General features: G+C 52.5%; 2 protein-coding genes and 1 pseudogene across 5 annotated transcripts in view; 2 read left to right on the top strand and 1 right to left on the bottom strand.

The window, feature by feature from the left end:
- Nucleotides 1-20,633, top strand: part of EPHX1 (epoxide hydrolase 1) — a 30,308-nt gene extending 9,675 nt beyond the window's left edge. The window contains exons 2-9 of one of the 2 annotated variants that reach the window (XM_039883299.1): nt 7,868-8,055; nt 9,960-10,140; nt 13,163-13,390; nt 14,002-14,131; nt 14,656-14,864; nt 16,765-16,873; nt 19,698-19,823; nt 20,288-20,495. In XM_039883299.1, the coding sequence (XP_039739233.1) occupies nt 7,873-8,055; nt 9,960-10,140; nt 13,163-13,390; nt 14,002-14,131; nt 14,656-14,864; nt 16,765-16,873; nt 19,698-19,823; nt 20,288-20,489 (1,368 nt within the window). In that variant the 5' untranslated portion in view covers nt 7,868-7,872 and the 3' untranslated portion in view covers nt 20,490-20,495. Of the gene's footprint in view, nt 1-7,867; nt 8,056-9,959; nt 10,141-13,162; nt 13,391-14,001; nt 14,132-14,655; nt 14,865-16,764; nt 16,874-19,697; nt 19,824-20,287 lie in introns of those variants that run through there. The other variant, XM_039883298.1, reaches the window with a different exon arrangement.
- Nucleotides 20,634-21,258: 625 nt separating this feature from the next.
- TMEM63A (transmembrane protein 63A) overlaps nt 21,259-26,696 on the bottom strand; it is a 30,000-nt gene continuing 24,562 nt past the window's right edge. For all 3 annotated transcript variants that reach the window (XM_039883294.1, XM_039883296.1, XM_039883297.1), the window contains 5 exons: nt 25,847-25,952; nt 24,534-24,701; nt 23,792-23,907; nt 23,393-23,455; nt 21,259-22,176 (listed from right to left, as the gene is read on the bottom strand). In XM_039883294.1, the coding sequence (XP_039739228.1) occupies nt 22,009-22,176; nt 23,393-23,455; nt 23,792-23,907; nt 24,534-24,701; nt 25,847-25,952 (621 nt within the window). In that variant the 3' untranslated portion in view covers nt 21,259-22,008. The remainder of the gene's footprint in view (nt 22,177-23,392; nt 23,456-23,791; nt 23,908-24,533; nt 24,702-25,846; nt 25,953-26,696) is intronic.
- LOC120619426 (uncharacterized) lies at nt 24,281-24,399 on the top strand (annotated as a pseudogene).

Raw genomic sequence — 26,696 nt, 5'->3', positions numbered from 1 at the left:
GGGTCAGCTGGGATTGGTTAGGCCCATTATGTAAATGGAGGGTGTTGGTTGTAAATGGATTCGTTCTTTTCAAGGTGAAGAATGCAGATGGTCTGGTGACCGTGATGAGGAGGAGGTAAAGTCTATATGTGTCCATGTAGCAGTCATGGATCCAGGATGTTCGCTGTTGAGACTTGAGCTGAGTTTAGTGATAGATCAGCACGTTAACAACAGTTCCGTGAACTGCGGCGTGAGACATGCATAGGCCCCGTTTTGTCAATGGTCTCTGACTCCATTTCGCAATGCTTCTTCCATTTTATTTCCTTCATCGTCACCATTCACATCATCGACATCATAGATCTGTATCTTTATTTACGACTTCCTAGCAGATGGCAACGAAGTGACTTGTAACCAAAGCGGTATATTAATTTTCAGACGGTATTTCGAAGAATGGGATTTTTTTTTTTTCCTAATTCACACACAGGTACTGGCTCTGCCTCAAGCACACTTACAGCTGTTTGTCAGCACCTGATCACTCTGCCGTACCGAGCTGCAAGAAGGGCCAAGAAATGTAATGTTTAGCTGGGCTTCTCTAACTAAAATAAAAATTCCATTGCTAAGAAAGAAGGGGCGATCATAGCTGGCCATCGCCACGCGCTCTCAATCCGATGGCATGTTTGCTGGAGCGGCCAGCTCAGTCAGGGCAGCTGGGGGTAGAGAGTTGAGTGTTGCATAATCCACTGTCCAGGTCATCTTTCACTCGACCAGGAAATGCTCACATCCCTAAGTTTACATCTTTACTTTGGTCCTCTTGGCGTGTAATTGACAGAAGGGTCATCTGAACTGCAAACACAATTTCTAAGTTAAAAATCCTGGGTCCGCTTCATCAGGATGAAGTAGTAACTTATAGAAGAGATAAAGAAGGGTCTTTTTACAACTCATAAACAATTGCAACGGCTGCACTTCCAAGTCCGTAATTGTCAGCTCGTGCACTGCTCATGCACGGAGATCCTTGTGGTTCTTCCCTGCACCGTGTACGCACTTTCTTTTTTCCACGGCTTTGCACGTGTTCTCTTCTCTTCCCGGATTTGGCCCCATCTCATCATTATTTTCTGCCTGGTAAACTCCCATTCGTCTTGAAGAATCCTGCTCAGTGACCCCTCTTCTGCAAAACCTTTGTGGCGGACTTAACCACTCCGACTTTTGCACACTTCTCTTCCATCTGTGTACAATTGTGCTCCGCTTAACGATGCTCTCAGAAACGCGTTGTTAGATGACTTCATCATCGTGGGAACACCACAGAGCGGTGGTACAGCCTACCGCACGCCTAGGCTACATGGTCTAGCTATTGCTCCTAAGCTACAAACCCGTACAGCCTATTACTGCAAAACAACACGAAGTTAGATCAAGCACAAGAGAAAATGATGCAATCGAGAGATGTGATAAACACAAAATAAAAGCCCTAAGTATCTAAAGGAACTTGATTTCCTCTGCAGTCTGAAGCCAGCAAGGTTCATGGCCCCGGCCAGGCCAAAACCCCAAGAAAGAGCTGAGCGCGTGGGCCTTGGTTTTCTCAGTGGCACAATGAAGGTATGTGGCTGACCTCATGGGTTTGTGGTACAGGCCTGGCAGATGCACTCGAAGACCAGAATAAAACATCAGCATCGTGTGTGGGTCCTGCCTGGTGGGCTTCACAATCCCCCAACCCATCCCAGTCTGTCTGTCTTTCCTGTCTCTCTCTATCTCTGTCTGTGTGCCTCTCTCTCTCTCTCTCTCACACACACATGCACTCATACACACACATGCTCATTCACATTCAGGGTGATATTCTTTTTGACCTATCTGCTTCCATCACCAGGGCAATGTGGCATACTGTTTTAAAGCAAATTTTTATTTGTAGGTATAAAGAGTACTCTCTAAAATAAGATAAAAATTATCGTATGGTAAATACATAGAGCAGTAACACGGTCGTTGATTATCATTGCTAAGTATTATGCACTGTACATAATCGTACGTGCTATACTTTTATACGACTGGCAGTGCAGCAGGTTGGTCTACACGCCGCCACCGCGCACACGTGAGTAACGCATTTCACAGTGAGAGCTATGACATCACTAGACGATAAGAATTTTTCAGCTCCATTATCATCTTTAGCGACCACCGTCATGGATGAGGTCCGTCGTTGACCAAAATGTCGTTATGCAGCGCGTGACTGTACATGCATTATTGTATCGATCACTAGAAGGGTGTTATTTGTTCATCTGTTTGTCCTGCTGGAGCATGAACTCCCGCGGGTACAGACTGTGTTTTATTCCCTGTGCCTGATAGGGACCTGGACCATAGTCACACGCAGTGTTTGCTGAACCACCTTCTGGTCCAAAGCCAAATGTACACTTATTATTCCAAGGCACCGATCCAAATCTCTTATTTACTTTAAAAAACAAATGACACTCCTTAGTAGTCTACAGACCAAATTCAAATCACAGAAGAGTTCGCTTGGGCTTTTGCTACCAATCTTAAAGTGAATCGTATGTTTTAAAACTTGTATTTTTGCCCCAAGCATAACAGAAAAATTATGTTTCGTCATTAAACTGGTGTGCCTTGTAATGGTCCGGAGAACAAAGCACCTACTTTATTTGACCTCCTCAAATCGTCCTTTGTAAATCGGACCCAGAAAGACAGAAGTAAACCAATAAATTGCTTCTCTTGCATCGCTTGTCACTTTCAAATAGTTTACATTTAGTCCGTGAAGGTGACAGTCATCATATTACTCAACTAACTTCTTCAACTTGAAACTCATTTCTGATTTCTCTCCAAGTTTCGTAAATGCATGCCCAGAACTTAACCTCACTATCTAATCTGGGGCATTAAACTGTATCTAATCTCATTTCTTATATGAGTAGTCAATTATTGCCTATCGGATTTCCCTCTAAGCCCAGTCACTAAATGACCACTGTCCTCCAGTTACTGTATTTCGGGAAAAAAAAAAAAATTAGGCTGCTTTACAGCAAAACTACCTTTTCCTTACTAGGCAAGCTAATCATTGTTTTTAAGGAAAGGCACTATGGCTCCAAGAAAAAAAAAAGTGCTTTCATTCAGAAAGGCTTCCCTTCCCCAGCCCCCATTCCCCCAGCAAAATATCTTGTCACTATTCTGAAAAAGTGCATTAAAACAAACAAACAACAAAAGAACAACAACCTAATCGGGTAAAATATATTTCTGGAACTTTTGGGGTGCATCAGTTAAACTAATTTCAGGCGCTAGCAAAACAACAAAGCTGCCACTCTCATTCTGTATTGTATTTCTTCTGAATTTTTCATGGACGTTTCAAAGTGGTTAGAATATTTTCTACACCAGCAGGAGCTGACCACACGGCAGAGATAAATATAGCTCTCCTTGGAAACGTGAAGGCTTAGCAAACGGAATTCTGCTCCCTAATGCTGAGACTATAACTGCTCCGGGTAGACAGAAAAGAGCTGGGACTTGTCTTGCAAAAGGCCGATAGCCAAGGATGTACGTCACCCTATGCTGTCACCCGTCCTCCCAAGTCATGTTCTTGGTGAGGACACACGGGGAGCACAGCAGGTACCCCTAGACCACAGGTGTCCACACCACGCACTTCTTTGCTTCCAGTCTGTTAATGCACATAGGCTGTGAAGGGGCTCTGGGCATGAGCTACATAATCCAGTGGAGGCAGGGGTCCCTTCCAACATGGAGACCTCGAGCAGGAATAAGGGATTTAAGGGAGGGAAGTAACACATGTTGGTGGAGCACCTGCTCTGAGCTAAACAGCCCGCGAGGTTGGCATTATTATCCCCATTTTACAGATGAGGCCACAGATGCTCTGAGCAGTTTGGTAACTTGCCCAAAGTCCCTCACCTGGTAAATGGTGGAGCTGGGATTTGAACTACTTGAACAAGGAAGCAAGCTAGAAACTCCCTTATTAGAAATTCCAAGGTGATCTTCTTAAAGCTCAAGGTCATTGCTGTCTGGGGAGGGAGGGTCCCATGGCATGGGGGACCTCCGGGAAAGCCAGGGTGGCTACTCACAGCGCAACACCCAGGCGGGCCACCGTGCTCTCCCAGTCTCACAGGGTATTTGCGTTTTACCTGCTGTAGGGAAGGCCTGGGAGATAGATAACACGCTCTCCCGCCAGTCAGGTCTGCCCTCTGACGCCCCACCCTCCTGCACGAACCGGGCGACCTGTGGCTGACTTCTGAATCAGTAGGTCTCACTGAGTGAAGGGTCGGAGCCCAGGTGGATGGCCGCGGTTGAAGAACAGCATATAAACTGCGGGGAGACCTGTGACCGTGGCCATCCCAGGCGCATAAAGGAGCGTCCCTGTGGTGACCGCTCAGTGCACTCCTGAACCGTGTCGATGCACCTGCCCAGGTCTTGCTCTTCAGGCCTCTCTTTCCTAGGCCACGTACAGACCTGTCCCCTCTCTGCACATTGTAGTTACTGGAGAGCTTTAAAATATGAGTGCCTGGGCCCCAGCCCCGCCCCCAAAATGAACGCTGTTCTGACGTCTCTCGTCATAGATCAGCTTCGCTTGTCTTTGTCCGGTGTGTAATGGAATCGTGTGGTACGTGCTCTTTTGTCTGCGTTCTTTGGCTCAGCACTGTTTGTGGGATCATCCCATCCTCCACATCATCGTGTGTGGTTGTAGAATGTTCGTTCTCATTCTACGGTATTCCATTGTGTGAATACGCCACAATCGACGGTGGATGGGCATTCGGGTCGTTTCTAGTTTTCGGCGCCCGTGAATAGTTGCTGCTATGAACATTCTAGTTTGTGACTTTGGGTAAACGTGGACACAGTTCGCTTGGGTGTAGACCCAGGAGTGGATTGCTGGATCGTAGGGTTTGTTTATGTCTGATTTTAGTAGATTCTGCCAAACAGTTTTCCAGAGTGATTGTGTGGAAACTCTCCCGTTACAGTTTATCTTAGTTTCTCTCTGGGACTATTCCCTCAATTCCAGTTTTGAGAGTACCCTCCATGTGCCCTCTATCACCTTAAAGGTAAATGTCTTACTTGAGACTTCCAGTGGCAGAACTGAGGCCCACGAGCCAGAGGCAGGCCTGAAACCCCAGCCTCCCAGCTTCGAGTGTGTGACTGCACGGACACTGGGTGCCTGTGTGTGCAGAGCACTGTGCTGGGGTGACGGGGGAGACAGAAGGAACAGAAGATTGCATTCTGGCCAGAGAAGAAGGAAGGTGACTTGGAGGGCACAGCTGTGTTGCCCCAGCTTCTTGCTGTGGCTGGCGGAGGCTCTAAGAACAATGGGAAGACAGACACTCAGGCCCGGGCTAGCCAATAAGCCCTGGCGACCTTGAGCAGAGTCGTTTGGTTTCCTGAAGCCTCGGCCCACTCTTCTTTGTCATAATAGGCTTGGCTATTACAGCATTAGTTCTGTGGTTTGTTGGCCATCTTTTATAAACAAGGTACAGCGGAGATTTAGGGCTGAAAAGGACATAATCCTTGGCTTCTAGAAGCACGGTTTCATCAGACAGAGACATCGTCCCCAAGTAATAAAGCATAAGGAACAGAGATGGTCTGGGGAAGGGTGCAGAGCTTGGGCTGTGGCACCTGGCTCCCTGCATTCAATTCCTGCCTCTCCCACTTACTGGCTGTTCGGTCTTGGACAAGTTACTCAGCCTTAGTTTTCTCATCTGTAAAATGGGACAGTTGTGAGCATGAAATGGAAGTGCTCAGAGCAGGCCTCCCTGACGTTGCCTGTTCCCCTCAGACAGCGAGCCCCGGGGCTGAGAGGGCCCTGTGGCGGGACTTCAGGGGAAGGCACTAAGGCAGGCCACTGCGGGGGAAAAGGCAGGATCGCGGAGGAGAGATTTTGCTGGCTTCGGAGGAAGAGCGGGGTTTTGACAGGGGAAATGGAGGTGTGTTTGCGGGGGACAGAGACACTGCTTCAGGCTGTAGAGTGGTGGTGGGGGTACCCCGTGTGTCTGGCCACAGGTTCAGACTGTAGCTTACAGGTTCTGAGAAGGAGAGGTCATGTAATTTTGCTGGCCGTCCCTCCCAGGAAAAGAGAGTTGGTTAAATTTGAGAGCCGGGCTGCAGGGCCCCTCCCAGGCCTGGCTGGGGTAGCAGGCTCCCCGGCAGCGGGGGCATTTACTTCAGCTTTCTAATGGAGTCCTGGACGCCATGGGTGCAGAGCTGTGGGTCCGCCCTTCCCCAGAGGATCATACCCAGGAGAGCAGCTTGGGTATCCAGCCTTCTGCGTGGGACCAGCTCACCACCAGTTTGCGAGCAGAGATGCTCTGGGATTCTCTGCTCACCTGTGACCTTGGAGATGGTGTTTCCTCTTGGCTTTTCTTTTGGGTCCTGAGGAAGAGCCAGAGTTCCTCCCACCTCCGGCCCAAGCGTTCATTCAACAGTCGTTGGTGGGCTCCCTGCATCTGCCAGGACTGGGCTCAGTGTTCACTGGGATTCCTCAGGGAGCGATGTCTCCTTAGAGTTTACAGTCCAGTCTAGAGCAGAGGTTCTCAGTGTGTGGTCCAGGGACCAGCAGCAGCAGCACCACCCGAGAACTTGTTAGAAATGCAGATTCTCCTGCCCTATCTCCGACCGACCCGTGAATCAGAAACTCAGTTTAACAGGCTCCCCAGGTGATTCTAACACATCCTAAAACTGAACCACTGATCTCCCTGAGGGCCATTCCTGCCCCCATCCCAGGGAGCACTGGCAAGGTCTGGAGAGAGATTTGGTTGTCACAACAGGAGGGGGAGAGGGGTACTACTGGCAACTAGTGGGTCTTAGAGTCCAGGGATGCTGTGAAACACCTTACGATGCACAGGACGGTCCTCGCAGCAAAGAATTATCTGGTCCAAACGTCAGCTGTGCCGAGGCTGAGACGCCCTTCGCCGGAGGGGACAGGACGAGGGTGGGGAGTGCGGGGACTCCTTTCAGATTCGTTGCTCCCTGGTCTAATGACTGCGACGCGCCCGCGCACGTTTCCCCCAGCTATGAAGTGAGAGGGTTAGACTCAAGGTCTCTGAGTTCCTTTCCAACTCGGGTGTTCATTCTTTCCAGCCAAGCTGCTGATCAGCCCCCCGCAGCCCTATTCTTCCTCTTAGGTGCCACCTGGCAGGTAGGGGCCTTGGGAAGGGGAGGGCACTGCACCTGCCTAGTGCTCTCCCCTCCCCCAACAGGCTGCTGCTACCAGAGTCCAGCTGGCCTTGGGTTTCCTTCTCCCATTGTGGGCGATGTTCGCTCCCACAGGATCAGCCCCAAGGAGCCCACCCCGGGGCGGAAAGGTAGCCACCAGCAGGCTCCGCGCACTCGCCGGCTTCGTGCAGGAAGCTGGACAGACCGAGCGGCGCCCTCTCTCCTGAGCCTCAAACCCTCACTTTTCTCAGACTCGAAATGAAGCAGCGGCCCTGGCCGGGGAGCTCTGGGGCCTGAGGGCGGCCGCAGCGCCCTGGACGCCAGCCTGCTGGCGCCGCCGCTCCCCGGACATTCCAGGGGCCCGCGTGGGTGGCTCAGTTCTGGTCCCAGCCCGGGAGCGGGGCGGAGTTAAACCCGAGGCCGACGCGCAGCCTGAGCTCTGATTGGTCCCGCGTCTCCCGGGCCCGCCCCGCGCCGCCTCCCCCTCGGGGGCTCCGAGGCGCCGCCCCCGCACCCAGGGCTGTGAAGGAGCCAACCCGGGCTCACGTTTTCCCAATCTGACGGATGAATTTCATAGCTCAGAAAGATTATGGATGACTTTTGTCTCCTCTTCTTTGTTTTCCAATCTTTCTAGGCTATACTTATATTGTTTAGGTCAAAAGCACATACAATCACGTGTGGGATGGGAGAGAGGTCGGGAGGATGGGGCCAGGGCCTGGCTGGGTGGTCGCTGTGGCTTATGGACTCCCCCGGCTCTCTGCAGGAGTCATGTGGCTGGAAATCGTCCTCGCCTCAGTGCTGGGCCTTGTCATCTACTGGTTCGTCTCCCGGGACAAGGAGGAAACGCTGCCGCTTGAAGATGGGTGGTGGGGGCCTGGGGCGCGGCCCCCCGGCGGGGAGGATGAGAGCATTCGCCATTTCAAGGTGGAAACATCGGACGAGGAGATCGATGTAAGGCCCCTTCTTCGGGGCAGGGCCGAGCGCCGGGGAGGCGGGAGACGGGGGCTCGGCCTCAGGCTGGGGCTGCAGAGGGAACAGGCCGCCCCTTGGGAGGGTGCTTCAGTCTGCTCTTCTCCCACAGGGGTGCAGTCCAAATCACCCACTCTGCCCACCCGGACCCTTCTCCTTCCCACCTCTGTCTCCTCCTTCCCCTCCCCCACCCCCAAGGCCCAGCAGTGCATGCAGCTGTGTCGCCTTCTTTGTGCCCCACCTGAAACCTGGGGAGTGAGCTTATAGGAGAGCAAGCAGGTTTTCCTCAGGGCCTGCGCGGAGCTCCCGAGTGAACAGCAAGGCCCTGGCGACGTAAAATGCTGAAGCACAGAGAACGCGCTGCAGGGGCCAGCACTGGTTAAGCACCTACTGTGTGTCAGGCATTCATAGTCCCATTCAGCCCCTGCGGCAATCCTACAGAGTGAGGACTAGTGTTCCCATCTTACAGATGCAGAAACTGAAGCTCAGAGAGGTAAAGCAATTGATTCATCCGAGGTGACTGAGATAATAAGCAAGGATCTGGACACCCATCTGTCTAACTCCAACCCTGTGTCCCTCCTCCACACGTGACTCCAGGGGTGGGCTGATCTGACAGCCAGGCTTGAGCTGGACCAGAAGGGTAGGTGGGACCTGGGATGGCCCCACCCATTCTCGCCCTCCTTCTGTAGGTTTCAAAGCACCTACTGTGTGCAGGCGCTCTGCTGGGTGCTTGGAAGAAGAGATTCTTTCCTCTCATAGCTCATAGTCTAGGAATTGAGAAAAGAAATGTGCACAGAGAAAAGTCAACTAAAAGATTAATAGGGATAAATGGCATAAGAAGTGCCAAGAAAAAAAAAGTCATGAAAGGTCTGAGAAAGAAGGGGTTAAAAACCTGAAAGTGGTCTGCACCCCAGAGAAAGCAGGCTGCGGAGAAAGCAGGCTGCGGTCCCCCTGTAGGACTTGGTAAGGCCTCGCTATTTAGGACTAAGGCTGAGCTCTGAGGATAACTCCTGTAGTGAGTTCTTAGACTCAGAGCCTAAGACTTCCGAAATCTGTTTGGGGGACTCTGCTGGGGGACATTCTGGGAAGGCTCCATGAGCCAACTCGAGCTTCCCCCAGCTGGAGCTGGTCTCTTGGCCTGATGCACACCCGTTAGAGCTGCATTCTCCTGGCCTGTAATTTTTTATCCCAGCCGAGTTATAACGTATCATCTAATGCTGCATATCAGAGTTGGCAAATCATGCTCCATGGGACAAATCCATCCTGCCACCTGTTTTTGTACAGCCCCCGTGCTGAGAATAGTTTTTATATCTTTAAATGGTTGAAAAAGTCAAAATGAGAATAATATTTTGTGACCCGTGAAAATCACGGCATTCAAGTTCAGTATCCATAAAGTTTTATTGGAACACAGCCGCATCTCTCGGTCCATGTACTGTCCATGGCCGCTTCCACAATACAAGGACAGAGTGGAGTAGTTGCAGCTCAAAGAGCCTAAAATATTTACTTTCTAGCTCTTTACAAAAAAAAAAAAGTTGCTGGCCCATGTTATATATAAGCCTAGGTAAGTTAAAGATATCAATTGTTTATATATTTAAAACTGGAAGATGAGAAATAAAACCAAAGCCGAAAGTGAAGACCATATACTTCAGGAACAGGCACTGTTATGGGAAACAAGGTTTCTTCTAGGCTAAACCTGACAACCCAGGACACAAGTCTGCAGACTAGCGACCCCCCCGCTTCTCCATGAAACGTGGGGGTGTCGCTTTGCCTCTGCTGCAGTACAATGTCTTGTGGCCACAGGGTTTCCTCTGTCTTCTGGAAACAAACCTTCTCTGTGCTCAGACCCACCCACCCCTCTCTCCCTGGGGTCCCGTAATGTGCTGCAGGATTTACACCGGAGAATAGACAAGGCGCGTCTAACTGCCCCCTTGGAGGACAGCCGCTTCCACTATGGTTTCAACACCAGCTACCTGAAGAAAATCCTCTCCTACTGGCGGAATGGATTTGACTGGAGGAAGCAGGTGGAGGTTCTCAACAGATACCCTCACTTCAAGACTAAGATTGAAGGTACGTTTCCAAACACCAGCCGCGGGGATATATGTGATGGGAACAGCTTTCTTAGACACCGGATGTGACTTAGACAAAGCTGGGGGAGACCCAGAATCCAATTATTGGTCAGTTATTGGTCAGTTCAATGTATTTATAAGTGATAACGTCAGCAGGTTGCAAAAATAATGCAAAATCTGCAAAATCCCAACAAATAACAACCGTTTGAGCTTGGATTAACATGCTGTCTGCCCAGACCCCACGCACTGAGCTGGCTACCTCCCAGCCTGGGGTTGGTCCGGGAAGACATCCCTCCTCACTCTGTGTGCTGCTGTCCTCTTCCTCATGTTAGGACCTTTTACGGGGTTCTCTCAGACCCTGACTGGCTCCTGTGCTCGGGGAGGCTCAAGGCTCAACCTCTGGCCCCTACCCCGGCATTCTGTCCTCGTCCCCACTGGCCTCATTATTCCGCGCCCCCTGTCCTGAGTTGAGATTCTTGCTCTAGCCCCTGTCCTGGGCTTCCACTGCAGATCAGTCCCGACAGAGGCCTCTGGGGACAGCCAGCCTATCATCTTAGAGGAGAGGAGGAAGCTACCCGAGTCACAAGGAAGTGGAGGTTCGGGGCAGAGCCCAGCTCTCCAGCCTCCCAGCCTGTCCCAGCTTGGGCTCTAGCCATGACACCCTCACCACTCGCCAGGCCCAGCGCTGCCTCTGAGCCCAAGATGGCTCCTCGCTCAGAGGAGCATCCTGTGGGCACCACCGACCTTTAGAGAAGCCAAGAGGATGTTTCCTCCACAAAGGGCAAATTATGAAGTGTGGGCTTTTAACATTTTTCTTAAAAATTCAAATATTAAAAGCTTAAAAACTACAGAAGGATACACAGTGTAAGAAGTCCCCGTCTCGGCCCTTCCCCCAGTCCACAGTTCCCTCCCCAGGAATAGCTTCTGCTTCTCTTATATCCGCTTCCAGAAAGAGCATGTATGTATAGTATATATGGGTACTTTTCTTCTCATTTTAAAGCCAAACGATAATGTGATAGAATTTGAATTAAAAATAATCTCACATCATGCAGTGTGTTCCAAAGGAGGTAAGATTACCTACTAAAATAAACCTTCAACTAGGAGTAAATTTAGTAACATAGAAGGACACCCAGGATGTATTGTTAAGTGAAAAAAAATTGTTAAGTTCCAAAATAGAATGTATGCAGGGTTCTATTTTTGTTAAGAGAAAGTTATGTTCACTGAAGTGTTTAAAAAAATTCGGAAGTGTCACAGCCAAGAGGAACCTAAGGAGACGTGACAATTAAATGAACGTTAGGTAAAAACTAAGGAAATCCGAGTAATATTTCATTGTGTGTATATGACAATATTATTCAGCCTTAAAAAAAAAAAAAAAGGAAATTCTGCAATAAGCAACAAGAAGGATCAACTTTGACAACATTATGCTAAGCTAAATAAGCCAGTCACAGGTGATTGCACTGATATGAAGTATCTAAAATCGTCAGGCTCACAGAAGCAGAAAACACAAAGGTGGCTGCGGGGGGCGCTGGTGAAGCAGGGGAAACAGGGAGTTGCTAGTTAATGGATATAAAGTTTCAGTTATACAAAATGAAGCAGTTCTAGAGATCTGCTGTACTACAAAGCCCCTTTACGTAACCTAACCTTCAGTCTCATATTAAATGTTTTTAATACCATTAATTTAAAGAAATAAAAACATTTCTAAAAACTAAGGAAATCTGAAGAAAGTGTGAACTTTAGTTATTTACATATCAGTACTGGTTCTTCCTTTGTAATGAATGTACTGTGTTAACGTAAGATTTAATAGTAGGAGACACTGGGTCTGAGCATATGGAAACTTCCTGTGCTATCTTCACTGTTTTGCTAGAAATCTAAAACTGTTCCAAAATAAAAAATTTGTTTAAAAAAAAGTTCGGATGGACAACACAATGTTCTCTTCAGATAGTGGGTTTACGTGTGATCTCCCCCTGCCTCCAACTTTCGATTTATCCACATTTTCTCTTTTCTACAGTAAACATGTATCATTGGAACGAATTAACAGACCAGAATGTTAGCTAGAATGTGCTGTCAGCTCCAGCCCTCCAAGTGGAGGGTTCCAGGTGTGACAGCAGCCCTGGCCTTGTTTGACGTGACCTTCCAGGTGCTATGTGAGCCCCTCAGCTGGTAAGGAGCTGCACACCAAGGGACAGTGAAGGGGCCTGGAATCCATTCTCCTGCTCTGGCTGGGATGATGTTCCAAGTTCTGCGCTTAAAGAAAGTTATATATTTAATAAATTCCCTTGGAGAAAAATTAGAAAGTACATATAACACAAAAAAGAAAATGAACGCCCTTGAAATTCTGCTCAGAATAATTTTTTACATTTTTATAGTTTATCCTTTCGGACTTTAAAATTCGTATACACACAGTGTAAATGTATGCACACGCATGACTGTTTCCAAAAGTTCACTTAGACAATGGATACGGCTTGATAATTTCCTTTTACCACATAGCAAAATACACTAAACGTCAAATAAATACACATCTGCACATCTGTACTGTCATTTTAAGCAACTGTATTTTATTCTAGAATATCATTAAACCATAACCTATTTAATTCTTTTGCTAGATATAATGGACTTATCCCCCTGCTTTGTAAATTGTTAAACAAGTATTTATTGAGCCCCGCCACAAGCCGGGGACTAGTCTGGGCTCTGGGAAAAGAGCAGTGCCCGAGCGGCTCTGGCCTTGGCCTTGGCCTCAAGGAGTTCAAGTTCTCATGTGCACAGGGCATAGAAACAGCCTTGCCCTTGCAGGTAGCTGTGAAGGCTGAGCCAGGGCCCATGAGCTGGGGCGCCGCCTGAGTGCTCAGCCAGCGTTGGTGGTGGTTACTGTGATGGGTACCATGGCTGTGGGGGCCAAGGTGGCAGCACCCACTGTCTGAGCTCCAGAGGGTGCAGGGCCTGGCCGGATATCCCGAGGGTCGTGACTGCGGCCTCCCCAGCTCCCTCCCAGCTCCCCCCACCCTGACTGTGCTCTGTCTCCCCAGGGCTAGACATCCACTTCATCCACGTGAAGCCCCACGAGCTGCCCTCCGGCCGTGCCGCAAAGCCCTTGCTGATGGTGCATGGCTGGCCCGGCTCCTTCTACGAGTTTTATAACATCATCCCTCTCCTGACTGACCCCAAGAACCATGGCCTGAGCGATGAGCACGTTTTTGAAGTCATCTGCCCATCGATTCCCGGCTATGGCTTCTCCGAGGCCTCCTCCAAGAAGGGTATGGGGGCCGCCGGAGGCTGTGTAATCACCCCCGTCACCTGCTGGGGGCAGGTTTTCCCACCAGGCTCTGGATGGGGGTGGGGGAGGGGTGTTTGGGACAGCTTCTTTCAGGGCCTGAGGAGGAAGGGGCCTGAAACTGAAGCGAAGCCAGGAGAACATATATATTAGCCAAAAAGCCCTCGGGGTCTGAAGGGAGTGGTGGGCGAGGGACTGGGGCGAGGGACTAGGCCGAGCTATGGTCATAGCCGGTCGATGCTGGCTCAGGAGCCCAGACTCTTAGGTCGCCACTCAGGGGAAGGTCCACATCTGGGCCCTGGACTGGTCCAGACCAGCAAGGCTGACCAGCTCCACACTCCCTTGTGGGCCCCCAGAAGCTCACCCCGGCCGGCCTCATCCCCCCCATCATTCACCCTCACAGCCTGGCTGTCCACTCCCTCCACAGAGGCGGCACCAGGCACCCCACCTCACGGACTCAGGATTCTTTCTCTCCATCTCTGAGCTGCTCCTACCTGACCTGGAGCAAGCGCGGGTGAGGGATTTCACGGGACACCGGGAGTGTCCAAGGAGTGACCTCGCCATGACTCTGTTCTCTTTCCCTCTCTCAACCAGGCTTGAATTCAGTGGCCACCGCCAGGATCTTTTATAAGCTGATGCTACGACTGGGCTTCCAGGAATTTTATATTCAGGGTGGGGACTGGGGGTCCCTGATCTGCACCAACATGGCCCAGCTGGTACCCAGGTGAGGGCCACTTTCAGGCGTGTGTGTGCATGCACGTGTATGTGTGCGTGCAACTCAATGAGGTGGACAGCTGTGCGCGGCAGCAAGGTCATTCACACCGGGCCCTGCCTGGACATAGTATCTGAGCCCTCTTGGCAGGAGCCACCCAAGCAGGATGCTTGTGAGCAAGGGAGAGGCGAGAAGGTTCCCTGTCATTCAGCTCTGCCTTTGACACGGATCCTCCCTCAGTTAAGTGTCACATAGAGTTGGTGACTCTGGGCCAGGTGCCCAGGTACAGAGGGCCACTTAGAGGAGCGGAAGACCAGGGAATAGAGCTTTCTGATGGGCTAAGCCTTGGGAGAGACCTGACTGGAACTTCGTAGAAACTATTTTCTCCACAACCTGTTCCTTCACCTCATGTGGCCACCCCAGCGGGGCAGATGCTGAAGGGGGCTGGCCCTGGCGGCCTCTTCCTCCTCCATCTCTTCCCTCCCCCCATTTCCTTGACACCAGCCCAGCCTCACCTGGTCCCTCTCTGCCCTCAGCCACGTGAAAGGCATGCACTTGAACATGGCTTTGATTTTAAGAAACTTCTACACCCTGACCCTTTTCCTGGGACGGCGTTTCGGGGGGCTTTTCGGCTACACCGAGAGGGATATGGAGCTGTTGTACCCCGTCAAGGAGAAGATTTTCTACAGCATAATTAGGGAGAGTGGCTACATGCACATCCAGTCCACCAAGCCGGACACTGTGGGTGAGTGCTGTTCAGGGACCTTCTCCACCAGGGGCAAGAGGAGGCGGCCAGCCTCAGTTGCATGCAGGAAGGGTCCCACTAGGGGGAGCCTCACCTACCCCCAAGAACACCGTTCACCTGGTGACGGCCTCTTGTGAGGGACTCGGAGCTCTTCCGACTCTTAAAACTTGCGTTTTCCATTTGGTGGATTCAGTACTCCTAGTGGCCTTGGCCCCTCTGGGATTGTGGGGGCAGGGAGGTGAATTCTCAGGACCCTGAGGGGATGCCACCGTGACAGCTACGGGGAGCCCAGCAACCATTTCTGCCACCAGGGCCATGTTAAAGGAGCATTTTTTAAAAAAAAAAAAAAGATAAAAACACTTAAAAAGATGAACTTATACAAATACGAAATGAACACATGTCAAAGATTTTAACTCATTAATTAATTTTTAAAAAACAGTAAAATGTAAAACAATTCAAAAGCGATTAGGAACACAAAATTAATGGACCAAGAGGTGCAAAACTTGTCAAAATCCACAGAGTAATCAATGAAATCTCCGCTGAACAAAAAATAATCGTTTTCCAGTTTTATTGAGATACAATTGACGTACAGCCCTGCATGCATTTCAGGTGTACAGCAAGCATCGTGACGTGACTCGTGTCGATCGTGAAATGATGACCACAATAAGTTTAGTTGACATCCATCTCCTCATCTAGATACAAGAAAAAAACGTTTTTTTCCTTGTGATGAGAACTTTTAGGATCTACTCTCGGGACAAAATTCATTTGCTTCTCTATGAACAGGAATTACTTGCATCGCTGTCCCTTTTATAGTTTACAGAGCTAGACAACGAACGGCTAAGACAGGGAAGAGGGGACCACTGTCGATCAGAGAACCCCAGAAGGGTCCACTAGATGACTCCCCGAATCCCACTCCCAGGGCGCCCGGGCATTGTTTGCCCATTTCAAAGTCTTTTACAGTGTTCAGGACAGTCCCGTGCTCACACACATTAGGCAGCTCGTGATAATAATAATAAAATAATAATAATAATAACAATAATACCACTTTATAAAGTCAGGTTTTTTTTTCTTCTGATTATAAAAGTAATCCATGTTCATGGTCAAAAAATTGTAAGGTGCGAAAAGCACAAGACAGAAAAGATAGTCCCTTTTCACCCCTCCTCCTTCCCCACCTGCCCTCGCCCCAGCCTTCGAAAGAACATGCTAAAATTTTGGTCCACGAATCTTCCCCAGTGGAATCTGCTGTAGCGTTAACACTCACATCAAGACAGAATTTGACGCGTCAGCCCAGAAGCCCCCTGGGCCCTCTTCCAGGCCCTGGAGCCTCCCAACCCTCCGGGGTACCACCCTCCTGACTTGTGGCAGGTAGACTCGTTTGGCCTGTTTTCATCCTTTATAGAAAATGGAACTGTAGAGCCGATTCTTCTTTTGAGTCTGGCTTCTTCTGCTCAATGTCCTGTTTGTGAGGCTCACTCACCCAAGCTGTTGTGTCCCAGCTGTTTTTAATGCCTGCCCAGCATTTTAGCTTTCGGGAAGATCAATATTTGTAACCGAGCCCCTATTTTGGATTTTTAGGTGGTTTCTCGTTTTTTCACTAATCATAACATATAAACAAACAAAAAAACAGTACCTTTTTAAAAACAGCGTCCATATGTATTTCTCATTTGGATCTCAAAACCCAGAGTCATAGACCCTGGTGTCTAAAGAAAACTGCCCGTGGGGTGTCTGAATCCCCACGAGGCAGTGCGGGAGGTATTCCTCCTGTTACCAGATGACACTCCCAAGGCGAGAGTTACGGAAGTGAGGTGCAGGAGCACCCCGAGGGGCAGGGCTGAGCTGTGCCCCACCATGGGCTCCCGGTCCCAGGCCTGAGTCGCTCCCTTGTTTCTTCTCGTGCCAGGCTGTGCCCTGAATGACTCTCCCGTGGGACTGGCCGCCTACATTCTAGAGAAGTTTTCTACCTGGACCAATTCAGAGTTCCGAGACCTGGAGGACGGAGGCCTGGAGAGGTGAGACCCACGCACCTAGCGGCACCTTCCTCACACGCCACCCTCCTCTTGTCTGGGTGGGGTGGCCGGCAAGTTCTGTCTGTTGTTGGATGACTCACAAATCCTCACCCTCTGGCCGGCATAGCCCTGGGGACTGGATGAGGCACAGAGAGGTCGAGGCCTCACTTCCAGCCTCACGGTGTGACCGCTTGCTCTGTGGAAGCCCACCCCGAGGGCGGCTGCAGAAGGAGGGGGGCCTCTCGAGGCCACAGCCTCCACAGGACATGACTCCCGGGTACCTGGCTCGACTCAGGCTCCATCAAGGTCAGCCCAGACCCACCTTCTCCAGGGCCTGCCCACCCCTTTCTTTATTTCTTCAGAGACACACCGAGCACCAGATACAGTGAACTGGGACCGGATCCCGCCTCAGGGGAGGGACTTTGTCTGGGCCATGCCCGCACCCCAGCACCCGGGACCATAATGGGGATATCGTAGGTGCCCAGTAAATATTTGTTGGGTGGACGAGCTCAAAAGATTCAAGCCAAGGACTGCGGGAGTCCAGAGAAAGGAAGATTCGTTTTATCTAAGGGGCAGAGAGGAGAAACGTTGGGAGAATATTTTTGATGTGGGCCTTGACGGGTGAGTAGGAGTTTGCTGCATGGAAAGGATGAAAAAAAAGGGAAGGGGGGAGATTTAGGCAAGAAAAGCAGAGGCGGAGGTTGGAGTGATTAAAATGCAAGGTGTTCTTAGAAAGGGTGACTTTCCAGAGGCTGGTACTTGGGGCCAGACCAAGAACTCCTTCCTGTGGGCGGGTCCTCCAAGAGGCTCCAAGCTCTCTCCCTGGGACCTCCCGCTACGCGCACTGGGCAGGACCCAGGGGTCGATGGGGCTCCGCTAGGAACACCTTGGCAAGGGGCCCGGCCCTGCTCCTTGAACACAAATACCTGGGGCCAGATGCGAGGCCCCCGCGGGCCGCCTGCAGGCTGCCTCCTGCAGCTCCTGCCCAGCTACAGGGAGCGTGGGAGCTTCCAGCAGGGGGTGGACAGGCTCAGATCTGTGTTCTAGAAAGATCACTAACTGGAGTGGGTCGAAGGTCGTCGTTGTGGTATTTTTCAAGCTGTGGTCAGAGCCTCGGGAGATGGAAGCACTCAGCCGACTTGTTAAAGGCGAGTTCACGATTCATGGGGTTTAAATGTTTATTGAAACTATTTGGTTTTCACTGACCAGTTTTCATTTGTCATCAAAATGTTTTAAAAGATGTTTATTTGCTCCGTCCCTGCCCTGTGCTGCTCTTGCTAGAGATCCAGGATTCAGACTGAGAATATGTTCCTGTGTATGAAGATGTTTTAGGAATATATTCTTCACTTCCGAGAAGCCTCTTTTCTTACAAATCCTTAATATTTTCATATTTAAGATTCGTACCCTCTTCTGTGTCCCCCTTTTGCGCCCCAGCAGCCTCTCTCTGTGCCCCTGTCTCGAGTTGTACTCGTCGGGAGCGGGGCAGAGGTGAACTGAACATCGCTTGAAATAGGGCTGTGAAGACCGAAGTATCACTGGCTGACGCCATCTAAATAGCGGAGGCAAATGAGGGAGTCAGCACATTGGCCGTTGGGGGCAAACTGGCTTCTGATGAATCAACTAGGTTGCAGCAAATGTGCTTTAACCCAGGCAGCAGGGCCTCGCTGGGGACGAGGATGGGGTGAGGAGTGAAGACAGCCAGGGACAGGGAAAGAGAAGTGTCCACAGGGACTGAGGTCCTAACTGTGCTGCCAGGGCATGGAGATGCCATTTACCAAGCAGGGAACAGAGGGTGAGGAGGGGAGCGCGTGTGGGTGTGTGCGTGTGCGTGTGTGTGTGTGTGGCTTCACGTGCACGCGTATGAGTGCACTAGCATGGATGTGTGTATGTGGTGTCGGGAGGGGCTCAGGAGAGATGCTGAGCGCACGCGGGTCACGGACATGCTGAGTGGGAGATGCTGGCAGGAGACGCCCGCTCGGTAACCTGACTCTCAGATCTGGAGCTCAGGTGAGGGGTCGAGTTGAAGGAAATTGTTCCCACTGCACTCTGTGAATCAGTTGTTGGAGCTCTGGGGTCGGTCTCCTCGGTGTAGTGCGAGCAGCATCCAGGGATGCTGGGAGCAGCCGTACTGGCCGCAGAAGGCAGGCGAGAAGAGAGATTCGAGGACCGACCTTGGGAGGGGCCTCTCCCTACGAGGCCTGGGCAGTGGGGCGGTGGCAGGTGGACAGCTGCAGTGCGCCCGAGTGAGGAGGCAAGGGAGAGTGGTCAGGGTGTGGACGGCAAGGGAGGCTTGGGTGATATTTGACACTCACACTGTGGGCAGGTCCAGAACTCCGAAGGCTGCCTGGAGACCAGGTTCTGGCAGGGGCCTGGCAGGGGCAGGCCCACCTGGGAATGGCCTGTATTGAGGACCCAGGAGCAGGCACCCAAGGGATGCAGCATTCTACTCACAGACCTCCTGGACTTCCAGTGGTGGCCAGCCCAGAGGCCCTGGGCTCAGGTGACCTCAGGTGACCTCGCCCGCTCCTTCACTTGGGTGGAACGTGTAGCGGTGGTGGCCGAAGGCTTGGGTAACACCACCCAGGATGACAGTGAGAGCCAGCATAGCCGGCCTCATACGTGGTCAGCACTCTGCATCCCTGTCATCACGGTAGCCAGTGACTCTGGCTTGAACCTCCCCTGCCTGTGGCATGGGGACAATACCCCTGCCCTTGCAGCGAGGTCCGAGAACGGGCACAGGCAAATGCTCGCAGCTCGAAAGGGCAGCTCTTGTTCGTCATACAGCTGCACTTGGCACTGACAGTGGCCTTCGGTCCTGCTTTCCCAGGAAGTTCTCCCTGGACGATCTGCTGACCAATATCATGATCTACTGGACGACGGGCACCATCACTTCCTCCCAGCGCTTCTACAAGGAAAACATGGGGAAGAACTTCACAGCTGAGAAGCCCTTTCGGTGAGCCCGCCTCCGAGGCAGGGAGCGGGGCACAGCCCAGTCTTGAACCCGAGGGAGGGCATTTGATGGCAGAAAAGCACAGCCTTGCCTGCAGGGTGCACGGGGTGCAGAGGATGAGGACATGATTTAAAGGTCGGGGGTGTTTTGAGAAATCCCTCTGCCTTTAGAATTAGCTCCCGGAGAGAACCCCAGGCCTCTCCTAGGGCCAGGATGCTGGCCTGGTGAAGCACCGAAGTTCCTGGGACTTCTCTGGCACCCTTTCCTAAGCCTATATGAAGACCCTCAGGGCCCTTAGTGGGTGGGAATTGAGGGGAATGGTTAAAACCCTGGATCCGTCCTTTTCTTTATGGCTCCCTGTGGGCGGGCCAGCTGACCCCTGCCCAAAGGCCTCCGAACTTGCTGCTGTGGGGTACAGGCTACCAGGCCACAGCCTACTGCATCAGTGAGACCTCTGTCCCTTCCAGGATGAAGGTCCAGGTGCCCACTGGCTTTGCTGCCTTCCCTTGTGAGTTATTGCACATCCCAGAAAAGTGGTTGAAGTTCAAGTACCCAAAGCTCATCTCCTACTCCTACATGGCCCGTGGGGGCCACTTTGCTGCCTTGGAGGAGCCGGAGCTGCTCGCCCGGGACATCATCAAGTTTGTGGGGCTGCTGGAGCGGCAGTGACGTGGGGAGACTGGCTGCCTCCGCCTTCTCGGTGAAGAGCCCTTTTCTGGGGGGTGGGTTTGCTTCTGCCTTCCGCCCATCCCAGGACCCCCGCGCTCACGTGCCAAGCAACGTGGCTTTAAAGATAAATGATTTTACATCTGAGAGCGGCTGGAACTAAGTGACTTGCGCCTGCCCTGAGCCCACCTGGGGTTCCCCTTCCAGCAGAGCTGGCCGGTCTGCAGCCTGAGCTGGGGAGAGGTTCCCACTCGAGGGCAGGACAGGACTGGGGGGGACACCAGGATGCCGCTGTACTCCCTGCGGGTACCCCCGGGGCTGCTCTGAGCCGAGGCGGAGGGGTTGAGTGACTGCTAGGGGCAGGGTCTGCACAGGGACCCCCAGGTCCGCGCCCACCCCACCCTCCTCTGGGGATTGAGGCAGCCTCGCTGGCTCAGCCCCATCACCCGCGCCCACTACACAGACTTGCAACTCTGGCGCCCCCTGGAGGCGGTAGGAAGGCAGCTTCTCTGGCAAGTGCCCAAAGCAGCACCCCAGCCGCGGGATCCCCCAGAGAGGGAAAAGGCAAGGGTCTGCCCATCCTTCCTGCCAGGATCACAGCTCAGGGGTGGTGCACAGCCCTGCGCCCAGCCCGGGCACCCTCTCCTTTCCTCCCCTGCCACAGTCCTCCCTTGACCCCAAGCAGGCCCCAACACTGCTCCCCACACCGCCCACCTTGGAGGGAGAGACAGATGGAGTCAAGGGCAGAGACCGAGAACCGTACACTCACCAGCCTGGCAGAATAGACACTTTATTAGTGGTCCTTATTGTCCCCGCCTGCTGCGGGGTGACCCTGGCCCAGCCACAGTGTCACCAGGAACACGATACAAAAACATTGTACCATAGTGAGGTGCAGAGGTGTGTGTGCAGCTGGCAAGATCCTGCACTGGCCATTCCCTCCCCGCTCCCCATAGCTCGCTCTGGGACAGGGCTGGGGTGAATGGCTTCATACATAGGGTGGGGGCCAGAAGGACTCCGGACCGTCCTCCGGTCCCGTCTCAGGCCTGGGCCTGCCACAGGCTCTTTGGTTATCAGTTGTGTATGTTCCTAGGGAGGGCTGGGTGGTGTCTGGATACCCAGAAAGGAGGTCTCCCACTGGTTACATTCTCCCTATTACCTGATAGGGTCGCCACGGCCAAGGGGCCTGGAGGGGCACGATTTCCATGATCTTGCTAAAAATTACAGGGGACATCACCCAGCTACAGAGCTGTGCAGAAGGGGGATCAGGGACGAGCAGGGCCCCAGGTGCATGAGCAAGGGTAGGAGGCTGCATGGACCCCCTCACCACCGACGGCAGTCCCACCCCAAACCCCTTAGCAGAGGGCTGAGCCCTTTCCTGGTTCCAACTGTTCGGAGCAGTGCTGCTTCAAACGGGCGGACAGAAGTCCTGAACTTGGTGGGGGTCGATGTAAAGTAGCTTCTCCACCCGTGTCTCCTCGCCTCCCGACCCCCGAGCTTGGTCCAGCCGGCCGCTTGCCTGCCCTCAGGCCTCCTGGTAGGCAGCCACCATGCTGTCCGCAGGGCTCTGGGCCAGGCACTGCCCTGGGACGGTCCCACTGATGTTGTGGATGGCACCGTAGTTCTGCTGCTGCTGTGGAGACAGGGCTGTTCTCTCCGAGGACAAGCCATTCAGAATCCGAGGCACATAGGGCTGCCAGCAAACGGGGGGTGTTAGTGCTTGGGTGGGCCGGGCCTGAGACGTGGTACCCATCCTTCCCCCCACTGCCCCTCCTCCTTCCACAGGAGGACACGTGCAGCGATCGTGACGGACATAAAGAAATAACATCAACTTAGGATGTCAGGACCCCAAATATACCAACTGCAGAATCTCCCAGCAGCCGGAGCAAAACAAAACGCAATCAATGATACAGTTCTCATGATCCTAGAGAAGGAAGTACACACATCTATTTCTCAGAGGAAACAAAACTTTTCCAAGCACTGGATCCCAGGAGAATTTCTTGCTTTACAGAGGAAACAAGTCGATCTGCACGGGGCAGGCTTAGGATGCTGTCAGTGGGGGCGAATCCTTAAAGGATTCTTTCCAGTTCCAGGCTCCAGCTGCTAACCCCAGTGGCAGATCCCTGCGCTGCTCCTCCCCGGCCCCAGGCTGACAATGAGGGACTGATGTCATCTACCTGCCCTGCCTCTTCCCTTGTCTGGCGGCACAGCCACAGGTGTGCCTCTGCGTCATGAATCTGAGAAGCTTCTCTGGGGCTGGTCCAAGGACGGCCACTGATAAGAGGGCCTAACGCCTGGGAGATAGTCACCGTGAGACGCTGCTGCCCCGCCCTGGCTCTGTCGGGAGGGCCGGCGGTCACGGCTCTGGGGTCCCGTGGCTCCCCTTTCCTTTCCCATGCCCACCGTAGGAGCAGGACCGGAAGCAGGGAGAACCAGGAAGGAATGGTGTCCAGGTGCCTGCTCTGAAGCAGGTGCAACGCTCCGTCGCTGAATTCAGAGGGGAGTTAGTGTGCACCACGGAGGCCCTCGCACAGGCAGGTGCTGCTGAAATGCTCGTGATAAGTGTCACCAAACCATAAGGCCTTGTGATATTGTTTCACCAAGGGCCCAAACTCACCAGGCATTAAATATGCAGAGCAGAAAAGTGAGCAGGGAAATGAAAGCGAGGGGGATGGGTGTACATCACGGCAAAACTAATTCTCTTCTCAGTGACGAATATGGCTTCACACATGTAAGTTAAAGCACCCAGAGGGACCCGGATTCCTTCTCAAGTGACATTAATTCAGCAACTTGTCTGGCACGTGATCAAGGGACTTCTATCTTAACAAGAGTTGATTAAAGCACGTTTGTAGGGCCCGTCTGGTTGGGGCCATTGCCGTGCTCGGTCACGGGGGAAAACCACAACTCACTGTGAACGGTGGGGGCACGTGGGCCGAGCCGTCACTTCCTTTGTCGCTTGCTGACTCTTCTGTCTGCAGATAACAGCAGAAACTTACAATGGTAAACAGAGCCGATCTTCCTGAACTAACAACCTCTAGACAAGCAGACTGTTAACACCCAGAATAATGGTACCAGCTGGTACCCAAGCTCCCAGCAGCAGCCCAAGAGAGGATGGGGGGGCGGTGCAGGGAGCAGGGAGGGGAGGGGAGGGAAGCCACACATTGCACCCAACTACCCACACCTTTCTCATGGACAAATAAGATCTGGAGAAGGCTATTGGTAAGTGAAAGGGTGAGGAGCAGTCGAGAGTGAATCAACATCTCCTCCCAGGTCCTGGCTGGGCAGCAGGGAGGGGAGGGGCCCTGTACCTTGTAGTTCAGAGGGCTGAGGTGCTTGAAGCATCCAAAGCAGGTGTAGGCCAGGCACACCAGGATGGTGAGCAGCACGACCAGGAAGGTAAACAGGGTGGCAGGGGCCGTCATACCTGGGGACAAAGGGATGCCAGCCTTAGTGAGGGAGGGAGAGAGAGGCTGCCATTCACTGTTGCCCTGCTGAGGATGGCGTCCATACCTGGTGTAGGAACTATGGGTGACTTTTCCTTCAGGCATAAAATAAAGAGAAGGCACCACTCCCCCCGCAAACCCCCTCAAGGATGGTGTCTTCGCAGCCAGCAGCGCACACAGAGACCCACTGAACAGCCAGCATTATCTCTGCTCAGATTTCAGGTACTAGGACACCAAGGCTATGGCAGTTTGCCAGCTGCCTTGCTGGGCCAGTTCCCTCCCATCTCTAGTGCCCAGTGCCCTGGGTGCCACATTGAGACTGAGCACCGAGTTGATGCTGTTAAAGCACTGAGGGTCCACGGCCACGCCACCCTGAACACGCCCGATCCCGTCTGATCGTGGAAGCTAAGCAGGGTCAGGCCTGGTTAGTACTTGGATGGGAGACCACCTAGGAAGACCAGGTGCTGTAGGCTTTAACAAATAAATAAAAAATAAAAAAATAAAGCACTGAGGGCTTTGACTGGCTGGTATGGATATGGGAACGTGAGGCCAACGACTGCCTCCCTCCCCAACCTCCCCCCCACCGGGGGTCAGGAGGGCCCCTCACCCAGGCGCAGGAAGGAGAAGAAGTAGAGCCAGAAGAGGCAGAGGATGGGCGCGGCCAGGGCCTGGTTCACAGCCGCAAAGTGGATCCTCTTCTCCAGCTTGGCCGGGAGGTAGACAAAGTAGAGGTTGTGCCGATCCACCATGTGCTTGAGCAGGATGTAGATCAGGCCTGCAGAGAGGGGGCCGTCAGCTGGACACCTGGCTGGGCCACGAGGGCCCCTCCGCCCCCTTCCTATTTGTGCACGGAGCTGCTTGTACACGGAGCTGGGGCTGGGGCTGCCACGTGACTGCGGGGACCAGAAGGTGGACAAAACACATAAATGCCCATCTTGGCTGCTCGTGGTCTCAGTCCCTCGCCCCTACGCCTTTCTTCCTCCCTCTTCCCCTCCCCCTTCCAGGCCTCCTTCTGGCTCCAAAGAGCAGAGGTGTCTGTGAGTCTGTACCCGCGGAACCCTGAAATTCTAAGATCACTCAGGGGAAAGAGGCTGTTGTACACTCAGATGCCTGGCCTCAGCCTCTGTGTGGGCCCCTCTCACGCCGAGCACCCCCAGATCCCTCATTCTCCTGCTCTCCTCCAAGCTGACCTCCTGCCCTCATCAGAGCCAATGGATCCCCCGGGATCTCACCCCAGGGGTGGCACGAAAGGTGGGTACCGCCTTTTGGATGATGTCAGGTTCTTTAAAAAATTCATTTTGTTTCGAAATAGTAATACCGTATCTTTAAAACAGTACGAGGGAGTAAACAGGGAAAACTAAAACTCCCGCCCACCCCTGAACCTCGGCTATGACTGTCAGCCAGATCCTGGGTGTTCGGTTTCCTTCCAGAGTCTTCCATTTGTTGGCCAGTTCCTGACGTTTGATTTTAGTTGCAAGACCTTGGCGGTTAAAACCGAACAGTCCTAAGTTCGAATCCTGGCTCTACGCCTCACTGACGTGACTCATCTGTGAGACAGGGACAGAAACAAGCCCCGGCTCGTAGGACCGTGCGAGAATTCGTGTGCAAGGTGACTGGCCAAAGAGCACACACGAGAGCTCCGATCGCCACGGCCACTCTGCAGTCACGTACGATGAGGTCTCCGCTGAAGGAGCAACCAAGAACCAAGTGGTCAGCCGCCGAGAAGCTCAGACCAGAAATACTGAGAAGCCACAGTGTGACAGCCCGTGGAAGAAAGTCATTGCAAGTGAAATTAAATTTGGAGTCACCTCTGACCCCAAGACATCCTCTGTTTGTGGGGCTCCATAATGCCCCAGTGATGGCTGTCCTGGGGTGCTTGGCAGAACCCACCTACCCTGGACAGGCTCCAGGGCCACTCACCGAATGGGGCGATGATGGGGCAGGTGATGCTGTAGGCCATGATGACAGTGAAGACACACAGCATCCACGCATACATGGCTCCGAACTCGTACTCGAAGGCCTGGTTCTGGAGGAGGTGGTGAGGTGCTTACAGACTTGCTCTACCCCAAACCCCCTCTGTACACTCCAAGGGGCAAGGGGACACCAGGTGGAGGACTTTGGAAATGGGAGACTCACAGCCACCCCAACCTCTTGAAGTCCTTTCTGTTCGAACCTTCATAAGCCTTCGCCAGCTTCACTCAGCTCAGACCCAGACTTCGCAAGGTACAGTGATTCATGCTTTCATAGTGTTTCTTCTGTTTGAATCACGTCTACCCAACAGGCCCATGAGCCCCCAGAGGGCAGAGACCGAGGTCTGAGGACAGACTGTAAAGTGACCCCCCCACTGACTTTGGCATCAGATCCAGTGTCAGCTCTGCCCCTTCGAGCGTGTGTCCTGGGCTTAACCTCCCTATGGCTTAGTCTGTGCATCTGCCAAGTAGGGTACTCGTAGCACCCATCCCATGGGGGTTTCTGACAATAAAATGAAAAAAACCCAGCACATCTCCAACTTCCCTCTCAGGGTACCCACGTGGCAAAGGAGCATAAAGGAGAACTCGCGCCTCTCAGTTTAGGGAATCTCGGAACAGATGCTGCGAGCCCAAAATGCCTTTGACCTCGGTAGTAATCTGAAGAATTTATGTAAATGTATGCCCGAGAACAAGGGATGAGTTGATGTGGGTTGTATGTGTGTGTGTGTGATCAGACTGGTTAAAATGCAAAAATCTACACACTCCCCTCCAGCCGATGAGTTAGAGTGGAGAATAGTGAA

The sequence above is a fragment of the Pteropus medius genome, unplaced genomic scaffold (genome assembly GCF_902729225.1).
Source record: "Pteropus medius unplaced genomic scaffold, Ma_sr-lr_union100, whole genome shotgun sequence".
In the NCBI taxonomy this organism is placed as follows: domain Eukaryota; kingdom Metazoa; phylum Chordata; class Mammalia; order Chiroptera; family Pteropodidae; genus Pteropus; species Pteropus medius.
This window is presented reverse-complemented; position numbering and strand designations above follow the sequence as displayed.